This window comes from Falco naumanni, chromosome 3, assembly GCF_017639655.2.
Source record: "Falco naumanni isolate bFalNau1 chromosome 3, bFalNau1.pat, whole genome shotgun sequence".
NCBI lineage: Eukaryota > Metazoa > Chordata > Aves > Falconiformes > Falconidae > Falco > Falco naumanni.
This window is the reverse complement of record NC_054056.1, coordinates 59,376,094-59,386,798: the sequence shown is the minus strand read 5'-3', so window position 1 is coordinate 59,386,798 and position 10,705 is coordinate 59,376,094. Positions and strand designations below refer to the sequence as shown.

The following is a 10,705-nucleotide window of genomic DNA, read 5'->3' as shown; positions in this document are numbered from 1 at the left end:
CAAGCAAAGCCCCAGATGACCTCACTAATCAGGCTACCGAACAAATGACTTGATCACGGATCTCTCCCAAAAATGCAGATCACACAGAGAAAGGCATTTATTTTGAGTCCTTCAGCAGAAAAAAAAGGAACGTAGTATCTAATCCTGCACTGGTGGCTGCTTGCAAGGCAAACACAGCAGTCCCCCAGCTGCCTCACTGATGTCAGAAGGACGTTTGACTCAGCCTGGCATGGTGCATATGGGCTACTCAGAGGTCATCTGCAATAAGCTGCTGGCCCTGCTTAAAAACATTTATGAAAAGCAAGGTTGGAGCCCAGAGCACACAGTCTAGCTAACATTGTCACGTCACAGCAACATAAGGGCAGGGAGGTAGGAGGTGACTTCCCAGCCCAAGTACAGATTTTGGGTTATTTGGGGGTTATTTATCAATTGATGGGGGTTACCTTAACTGTGTTCAAGCCGTAGAGAGCACCCAAGATTATTCTCCAGGAAAGTCCCAGCTGGGTCGCCTTTGATCAAGCAAGCAGATAATGATGTTCTGTTACTTTGGCTTCAAGGCTGCTCCTGCACAACAGCAGAGATGTGCATAGACAGATGACTGCCTCCAGCCAGGGCTATATACAAGAACAGGCTACGTGGACGATGGCATCACACAGTGGCGTGGAACAAGTCACAGGGGCCTTAAAACAGGCAGCCAAGCTAGGGAGCTTTCCTCTAGCTGGGAAACTGTGCAACAGGTACCTAAAGGGATCATAAAGGAGATTCAGTGGGAACTTGTTTCTTCTCTGGAGGGGAAAGAAAATCTGCTTTTTCATGAAAAGTCAAGCTATTCAAACGATGTGTATTCCAGACCATGCTCCGTGTGGTGGTGACACGAGCTTTCAGGAAAGCTGCCCCAGAGACCGCTCGCCTTTCCCAGTTGCAGTTTTCAGGCCGCAGCTTGTCACCCTGCGGGCAGCGCCACACCAGCAGGCAGCCACGCCAGGGTGGCCGGTGGCAGGGCATTGTGAAGGTCCCCCCGTTTCTCTGGACGCTGCCCCTCCAGCGAAGGGGGCCGTCTGCCCGGCCGTGGGGCAGCAGGCCCGGGTGCGGCAGGGGAGCGCGGCGGTGCCCGCCCGCCCACAGCGCGGGCAGGGCCCCCCGGTGGGTGAAGGTGACACAGCCGCGTTTGCCGGGCGCGGTGAGGGGCGCAGCACGGGCGGGAGCCACCCCCGGGGCAGGAGAGCCCCCCGAGACCCTCCTCGCCCGTGAGGAAAGCGCGGGCGGCGGCCGTGCCCCCTCCCCGGCCCGTCGGCGGGGCCCAGCCGCCCGCGGCGCGAGGGCGGTCCCCAGCGGGGGCGGCCGTTGGCGGGGCGCGCGCGGGGCGCCGGCCGTTGGGCGAGCGGCAGCGGCGGGGGGGTGGGCGCGCGCTGCCTCGCAGCCCATAAAGCGCCACCCGGTCGGCGGGGGCCGCCCACAGTCGGGCTGGGCGGCGGGCGGCTTCGCCATGAGGGAGATCGTGCACATCCAGGCGGGCCAGTGCGGCAACCAGATCGGGACCAAGGTGAGCCTGAGGGGAGCCGCCGCCGCTTTGCGGAGCCTCTCGGCGCCCGGGGGACGCGCCCGGCCGCAGCTCTGGGCCGCTCGGCCCCGCGGGGCTGGGCTGGGCTGCGCCGCGCCGGCCGCCGCCCTCCCGCGCCCGCAGCCAGCCGCTGCCCGGGGGCGCGGGGCACGGCGCATCTCGCCGCTCCCCCGGCCACAGAAGGCTTGGGAAAGTTCCGAAACCCAACGGAACTTTTTTTTTTTCTTATAAACTATTTTTAAAAATACTTTTGTGTTTAAGCGGGCCGGGCCGCGGCTCGAGGGCGGCGGGAGCCCGAGCGGCCCCTCGGGAGGCCGGAACGCCGCGGCCCGGGCGGGCTCGGAGCGGCGCGGCCGCCGCCCGGCCGCTGGGCTAAACCCCCCCGGTGCCTGCCTGGCTCGTGCCGGCACCGCGTCCCGCCCCGGGCGGGGCAGGGCAGGGCAGGGCGGCCCCGGGCACGCCAGGAATCCGGCAGCTGCCGCGGGGCCGCCGCCGCCCCCGGCCCGGGCGCTGGGCAGGGCCCCCCGCGCTCCGCAGGGGAGTTCCCGACCCGCTTCTCGTTTTCCTCCCTTAGTTTTGGGAAGTGATAAGCGATGAGCACGGCATTGACCCGGCCGGAGGCTATGTTGGTGACTCAGCGCTGCAGCTGGAAAGGATCAATGTCTACTATAATGAATCATCGTGTAAGTGTGGGATGGGGAGGGGAGGGGAGGGGTGCGGGACGGGAACTCCGTGGGAAGGGGCGCGGAAATCTGGGAGAGAACGGGTGTCTGAAGCTGTACGGCACAGCTGGTCACACTCCCCCAGTGCCTGCCCTCAGTCCCCCAGCCGAGCCCAGCACACCCCATTATACACAGACAACGTTATCTGCTTTCTTATAAACTGGCAACTGGGTGTCACCTCCCCAGGCAGAGAAAAGTGGCACAAGGGGCTGTCCTTGGAGCCTGGAAGAGGAGGTTTGTTTACTATTTTAACGCTACGCTAGGCGTTTGTTCTTTTAATTATGATTACTTCAGATGTGTCTTATCAATTACCCCAAATTAAACTGTTGGTTATATGAGCGTGCATCTTTAGTACTCTCATTTCATAACTGAGAGGGCTGGGCCACAGGTAATGGAGAACTCAAAGGTGATTCATTAATAAGATGCCAAAGGTGCTCAAATCCCCTGAGTCAGTCTGGTGTTGAAGGGTGTTAACAGCGTGAAATAAGGATCATGAGTCCTTTGGTGTACTAGTACAAACTTGCAAGTGTGAATGTTTCATCTTTTGTCCAGCTCACGTTAATTCATATTACTTACCTGAGTTTTCTTGACCAATTTCAAATGGATACAGATTCTTTTTGTGCTTCGTGGTTGAACTACTACCGTTTGCTACATACCATGTAGTTCTTCTCAGTGGAGGCGAATGCTTCAAGCACAAAAGCTTGTGAGACATATTAGGGTAATTTGAACATAAACCCTTCACTCACCCCATTATTCACAGAAAAGATTATTACTTTCTTGTAAAGAACATGCTTTTTATTGCTAAAAAAGAGCTTACAAAATGTAACATCTGTAGGCCCCCAAAGATGTCAGGTCTGTTTTTCAAGTGGAACTGACTGTTACTGGTTTTCGCCACCATGAATATGTAGACTAATAATATGAGACATCATATGTTTCTGTATTGAGAACTATACCCATGTTAGCTTATTTCAGAACATTAAGGGTGTGCTTACTTTTTGTTATAGCCCAGAAATTTGTACCAAGAGCAGTCTTGGTGGACTTGGAACCAGGAACCATGGATAGCGTGCGATCTGGTCCTTTTGGTCAGCTCTTTCGGCCTGATAATTTCATCTTTGGTATGTGCACATAACTTTTTCAAAAACAAAGCAATACAACAGGTGTTTGATTACCAAGTGAATGGTCAAAAAGCATTTAATCTCTCTATTCCAAAGTGATTGTTGGTACTGAGGAATCCTACTAGCTTAACAGTGTGATTGCAATTATCTGTAAGCCAGCTAAAAGATCCTGTTAACTAACAAAGTCATTGTTCTGTTAATCATTCCTTCAATTAGCAAACTACTGAAAGTTTCCTATGGTATTCGGATAAAGAACATTTGCTTTCCATATATACAAACTTCAGAGAAATCTTAAGACCACTTCTTTACAACAAAATGCATGGAAATTCTGCAGAAAATAGAGGGGGTGGTGGTGGAAATCTCAACTACAAGCCAACCAGACTACTCTTTACTTGAATTCATATTAAATGCTTGAGTATTGAATTGTTTATAGGCTGTGTAATTCAACTTTTTCAGCAGATCCTTACAGTATAGTAAACAGTGGAGGAAGACCAACTGTAATATGGAAAACAGTCATATGCAGCCAGTTACTGGGTTATTTTCCAGCATAACAAGGAACAGTCTGAGAGTACATGGGGAACTTCTGTTTTTGCAGTGTACTTGTAGAGAGTTGTTTTGGTGTTTCCTGTTATACTTTGGACTTTTGTAGTACTTTCCCCTCAAAGCTTAAAAATGCACATTCTAGGATTAAATTTCATAGCATCCTTATGAAGTACAGAAGCATTATTAGTCCCTTTGCAATAAAAGTGAAATAGCATGTGAAATTGAAGTGATCCGTGTGCTGAAACAGGAAGTCTGAATGAAAGCTACCATGAGAACTCTTGTGTCCTTGTGGTTCCAAGTCTGCACTAGCCACAAAACAAATTTCCTCCTGCCAAGGCAAGTTTAGGTTGCAACTTAGTTTGGTATGTTGTGTTAACATAAGGAAGGAACAATGCCAGAGACAGACAGAGAAAAGATAAACATTATTTGGGTGGTATAAAACAAACTGAAGTCTGGGTTGTTGCTGTTGAGGTGGGGAGTAAAGAAGCCGTACAGAGTCACTTCAAGTCTTTAACTGACTTAAAACTCTTAATTCTATATCGCTGTTGTCCTTTATACTTCATGGCAGTGATGTCAAGGATCTCTTTCAAAGGAGCATCAAGTTACGACATGTATAAGTAAGCGTGGGGAGAAAAGCCATAGATGTAGGCAACTTTATAAAGTATGTTTCTATATTCAGGTCTCTCCTTTCATTCCTTTTCTCTGGCATGGACCACAAAAGCCCCCTGAAAGTGAATTCACCTGATCTATGGAAATACCTGAACTGGAGCTTTGCAGTTTGTCATACCACCAGTAAAACCAGAGCGAAATCAGTTTAAAATGTCTTCAACAATAGTCCAGTTCAGTGTATTCCCTTCCTGCCGAGATAACAATGAACCAACAGCATGTGATCAACTTGTATCTGACTGAGGCCCCTGCCAGCATCAGGCACTGTCCTCCCAACCTGCTGAATAATGTAGAATGGCTGAGTGCTGAAGTAATGTTCTTCTGTGTCAAAAGCCAACAAAGCATTTTGTTTTCTCTTTTAAAAATCTGGCCTGTGCCCACAAAGGGTTTTGTGGCAGAAGCTGGCAGTTCCTTGCTTGCTGTACCCCAGGCTGTTAGGGCTCATTCTGATGGAGATGTTTTCTGCCTCTGCTTGTATATACCTGCATATGCCCATGTTTCCATAGCAAGTAACCACGGACCATCAGTCAGGATTTCATTTGGCTATACTGCATATGTGATCACACAGTCCAGATACAGGAATTTTAGCTTAGACTGCAGGAGACTTAGATGGACACAAAACAATCCTTTTGCTTCAGTGATTGTGTTGACAAGGTAGTGATATAAAGGGCGAAGTGCAGGCGGAATAATCTCACTGTATGAGAGCAGCAGGTCTCCTGGCCTTCTAACAGCATATGGCTGCCCACCAGGGATGGCTGTGAGCCATGATGTGCCTCCTCTTGTTAGGCAGTTTTCATTTGTACATTTTTGCATTTTTCATTATTCTCTTGTGTACACCCTTGCTAGCTTTGCTACATACATGCCACATCTATTTAATTTGTCTGAACTGGTAGGGGCAACCACAAAATGGCTGTTAGCCAGTCAAAGGAACTGTCCTTTCTTCCCTAAATCATACCATGTGTTCATCACCAAGGTTGTTTGCACTAGGCTTCTAAGTGTTAGTGTGCAAGCTACTGAGCTCTCTTCCCAGGTTTGTCTTTTATTTCAAACAGCAAAGAGAGGAAAGGAGTGAAAGAAAATTGCAGGAAATAGTTAGCATTTTAGGGATTAAAAAATAAATTGACTGTTAGACAAATGGCTTCTGTGCACATGCAGCTCAACCTAAATGTGTGATAACCCTACAATGTGTTGGAGAAAAAAATAGTGGCAGAAGGATCCAGAGATACCAAGAGTGCAGATAAGTAGTGGGATTGCTTTGCATAAACTTCCTTTAGAGCTTTGTAAATGCACAGTGAGAAGAGGCAGAGGCAGGATGCTAGAGACTGGCTGCATACAATGCAGAGCTTCCAGGATTGGCAAAATATCTGCCAAGTCCTGATTTTTGTGGACACAGGCTCATTTTCCACCTAGAGATTTAGTCCTCGTGGAATTTGATCATTTTATGTGTTTGTCTTCAGAGGTCTGGTAGGTATCTGATAAGTGGAGGGCATCCAGTAGGGTTTCACAGGATTGTGATCAAGATTTCCAGATATGTGGCAGCCTTGTCAGAGCCATGGCACCTCCAGACTATACTGTATTGTCACGAGTAAGTCTGGAGCTTCCAGGGCTTATTTTAAGTGTTCTGTGTGGCGGTGGTGGTCTTACAGTGCTATAGAGCCAGTGGGTCTGGAAGTATTGGATTACTGGGGTTATATGTGCACACAGCAGGAACTCTCGAATGTCAGAGCCCCTGGGCAGGTAGGTGGCTGACCAGTGGATGAAGAGCCATGTTACCGCTGGAGAAGCCGATAGCTGTGGGCTGGAGGGACGCCGTTAGTATTGGTGTAGGCAGCCACTCCTACAGTTCCGCTAGGCAGTTTAAATGTAAAGGTTGTATTAGTGCAATAGAGAGAGGAAGTGGTGGTAGTGTGGGCATCCAGGAGTATGTGAGACGGAGATTGAGGCTAAGGGGGTCTAGTGCAGTGGAGGGCCTAAAGGAGGACAGGGTCTGCCTCAGTGTTAGGCATTTTATTTCCTAACTCAATTTGCAAACTGAGCAAAAGCAAGTAAAATCAGTCTCTACTGATTCTTGTTCCCCACACCCCCTATGAAAATGTAATTTCCACACTTGGGAGAGTAATTGCCACTGTCCTTTTACCTTGCCCTTTGTTCCTATTCTCTCCTTATCTCATTGTCCACTAAAGAAAGACATCATGATGTTCACTCAAGGGGAAATCTGTAAAATAAAGTCCTAAATTCAGAATTCAGCTCTGTTAGGATCCTTCTGCATTTTGGAGTGATGTCTGCTTGTTAGTGTGCATCCTGATGTACTGCACTATCTGTAGTAGGGGATCTACTCAAGCAGACTGCAGATAGTTGCAAACATGTTTAATTCTGGAAGGATATTACTTAGTGTTTTGCCCAGCTGGACAGGAAGTGCTGAGCTCCCTAGGTTCAAAGAGAGAAAAATAGAGCAGCATATAGAACAATGCATTAACTAATCAAATACATCATGAGGAAGCCAAGCATTTATGCAGTAAAAATAAAGTGCATCGTAATCAAACATTATTCCAGCAAGCAGTTTCCTTGATTCTTACGTTTGGCACTAGCACAGTGTGCTGGGAATTGAAATAAGACATGTTAATAGGAAGGAAGGGGAAGGTCTTGGAGAATGATGCAGAAGTTGACAGCTCTATACCTAATTCTGAAACTGTTGCTTTTTCTGAATACCACTCACAAAAGTACCAGTAAGTGAGTCTAGTGGCACGATGTATGTGTGTAGTAGTCACCGTGAGGAACAGGAGTATTAAGAAAAATGGTCCCCTCTTTAATCCTCCTTGTTATCCAAGTAATAACAAAATAGTGACATAGCAAAGGATCCACACTGTCCATACTAATAAACTGAGTGGCACATAAATGGAAAATGGAAGCCTTCCTTGAGGAGAAAATAAGGGGCTCATGAAACATCAGTAATCCAGTTTTGCAAGTTGTTTTGCAGATGCTGAAGAATGAGTTTGTACAGAATCCAGTAAAAACTAAAAGGTGCCGGATAACTTCCAAGTTCTTGAAATAACATTCTTGGAGCTTCTGTTGATAAGTATTTTCATTCAGGCTAGGTAACCATGAATTTAAAAAGCTATAGTTACTGATATGACAGGTTAAACAGGACTTCTGAAGCCCACCCTTATCCTTGAATGACAACAATGCCTCTGTGTCTCATGGGAACAGTTCAAGAACTTTTCATTTAGAAATGTGTATCTGTGATTTACTTTTGTATACATCATGGTCCTTAGAAAGTATTTAAATATCAAACAGCCATCTTGTGTTTATGGAATAAGTGGGATTGGGAGTGTGAAAGCTTTCAAAACAAGGAGTCAAGGCCATCTTTGCATTCATGGCAGGTTAAATACAAAAAGGAAAAAAAAAAATCACACAAAGGCACAAACGAAGAATACCAGGGATTTGAGTCAAAAAAAGACTATATAAGTTCATGTTGGTACTTCCAAAGGTATTTGTAGGCAAAATGGAAGAGCACAGGTATCTACCCGACAGATTTTGTTACAGATGTGAATCCATTGCAAATAGCAAACTTTACCAATAATTTTGTGTATTTTCTTTCCCTATTGTATGTTATTTTAGGACAAACTGGTGCAGGAAACAACTGGGCTAAAGGACATTATACAGAAGGGGCAGAGTTGGTTGACTCTGTACTTGATGTAGTAAGAAAAGAGTGCGAACACTGTGATTGCTTGCAAGGATTTCAGCTCACTCATTCCCTGGGAGGAGGGACAGGGTCTGGCATGGGAACCCTACTCATCAGCAAGATACGAGAGGAATATCCAGACAGGATAATGAATACCTTTAGTGTCATGCCCTCCCCAAAGGTTTCTGATACAGTGGTGGAGCCTTATAATGCTACGCTCTCAGTCCACCAACTGGTTGAAAATACAGATGAAACCTACTGCATTGACAATGAAGCTTTGTATGACATTTGCTTCCGTACCCTGAAGCTCACCACTCCAACGTACGGTGATTTAAACCACTTGGTTTCCGCTACCATGAGCGGGGTAACTACATCCCTGCGTTTTCCAGGCCAACTAAATGCTGACCTCCGGAAGCTGGCAGTAAATATGGTCCCTTTCCCACGCCTTCACTTTTTCATGCCAGGCTTCGCTCCTTTGACAGCTCGAGGCAGCCAACAATATCGAGCACTCACTGTTCCAGAACTCACCCAGCAGATGTTTGATGCCAAAAATATGATGGCAGCCTGTGACCCAAGACACGGGCGATATCTGACAGTGGCTACTGTCTTCCGTGGTCCCATGTCCATGAAGGAGGTTGATGAGCAGATGTTGGCCATCCAGAACAAGAACAGCAGTTACTTTGTGGAGTGGATCCCAAACAATGTCAAGGTGGCAGTGTGTGACATACCTCCTCGTGGCCTCAAGATGGCTTCCACATTCATTGGCAACAGTACTGCTATTCAAGAGCTCTTCAAAAGGATCTCGGAGCAGTTTTCAGCCATGTTCAGGCGAAAGGCTTTCCTCCACTGGTTCACAGGAGAAGGAATGGATGAAATGGAATTTACAGAAGCGGAAAGCAACATGAATGATCTGGTTTCAGAGTATCAGCAATACCAAGAAGCAACAGCAAATGATGGAGAGGAAGCATTTGAAGATGATGAAGAGGAAATCAATGAATAAAGAAATTGGGTGCATTATTTCCCAGGCCAAATTCTCAGATATGGATTTCTAATAATTAGGCTTATAAATCTGTATTTGGGCTTAAAAAAAAAAAAAGGAAAAAAGGAGCATGAGTTTCAGATGTTACGAGGTGCTCTTCAGAGTCCATTGAGGTCACTGAGAACTGAGGACATTCAGCATTAGCATTTCTGGAAATCGGGTCGTTTCTGTTCATGAGACAAACATAAGGCATTCAGTGAAGACTTTGGTCTAAGAGTCTGAACACAGCGATTGCTAGATTGGGATCTTTTTTTTTCCCAACGAAGTGTGTCATCCATAAAGTTATACAAGAGAAGACAAAATAGGCATGAAAAATCTACAAAATAGAGCTGCCCTATTTTAATTCAATTATGAGTAAGAAAATCTTGTAGGTTTGAAGTATTCATTCTGTACCGAATGTGTAATACTGAACTGCCAGGAACAAAATTTATTTGTAATAAAAAGAAGACAAAGGTTTTAGCTATTCTGTACAGTAACTGTTAACAGTGATACTTGACTCCAGTCCTCTAAAAACAAAATAAAAAAATTAGTATCCTCTCAAGCAAAAGTGTTTTGGGCAGTCAATGCTATATATATATCCAGTGAGCTGTGGGCCAGAGGCTGGATTTATGCTATGTGACTTCATCGCTTGCAGCTGAATAATCACAAATGACATATATGAAATCTATCCGCTTGTGATGTGTTCTTTAAGGACCTTTAGGGTTTGAAGCAGCACCCTAGTATCTTGCTGGTCCCCCATCTCTCTGGTTATCGCTAGTTACTGATGCTATTTTTCCATTCCACCTAGCCCATACAGCCGAAATTTAGATACTCCACAGAACATGGTGGGAGAGGGGACATAGGCTGTGTGTCAGTAAATCTCACTACCTAGGTTTGTATGTTCACCACACCTATAGGTGCTATGGATGTCTTGTTACCAAGATGGGTTATAATTGCTGGACAGATTAAGGTTAAAGTACAAATAAAAGTATTTATCCACAGTATTTGAAACAGCTGGTAAAATGAAAAATGCACAACTTTATCTGCTTACGCTAAAACTGAAACAGAAGTGTCTCTGTCTTGTCCAGCTGACTTGCTGCCTTGACAAAGTTACTGCAGGGCATTCACTCTGTGCATGCTTTATGTTTCTGCTTATATCAATTAAACAACCGTTCTCCATTAGAGAGCCTTTACCAGAGAACACTGTCTACGTGGAGCCTCTTATTTAGGTCAGTTTCTAGGCAACAAAATAAGCAAAGGAGAAAACCTCTGGAAATGCAAACTAAAAGTGTTTCAGGAACTCTTTGCTCTTTCTCTTCTCGCCTTCAGAAGCACTTTCTAAGCAAGAGTGTTGCTCAATACTTCTTAAAAAGAAAGGCACTAGGCAAACATAGTATA

General features: G+C 46.1%; 1 protein-coding gene across 1 annotated transcript; it reads left to right on the top strand.

Annotated features, from left to right (window-relative positions):
* Positions 1 to 1,401: 1,401 nt before the first annotated feature.
* Positions 1,402 to 10,308, top strand: TUBB6 (tubulin beta 6 class V). Its single transcript, XM_040587282.1, has 4 exons — positions 1,402 to 1,543; positions 2,136 to 2,244; positions 3,288 to 3,398; positions 8,226 to 10,308. The coding sequence occupies exons 1-4, from the start codon at positions 1,487 to 1,489 to the stop codon at positions 9,287 to 9,289; spliced, it is 1,341 nt and encodes a 446-aa protein (XP_040443216.1). The 5' UTR covers positions 1,402 to 1,486; the 3' UTR covers positions 9,290 to 10,308.
* The last annotated feature ends 397 nt before the right edge of the window (positions 10,309 to 10,705 follow it).

Excerpts from the sequence above, each read along its gene's own strand:
- TUBB6 (XM_040587282.1), top strand. The coding sequence starts at position 1,487 with ATGAGGGAGATCGTGCACATCCAGGCGGGCCAGTGCGGCAACCAGATC. Across the intron at positions 2,245-3,287 it reads CTACTATAATGAATCATCGT|CCCAGAAATTTGTACCAAGA; the intron begins GTAAGTGTGGGA and ends TTTTTGTTATAG. Across the intron at positions 3,399-8,225 it reads GCCTGATAATTTCATCTTTG|GACAAACTGGTGCAGGAAAC; the intron begins GTATGTGCACAT and ends ATGTTATTTTAG.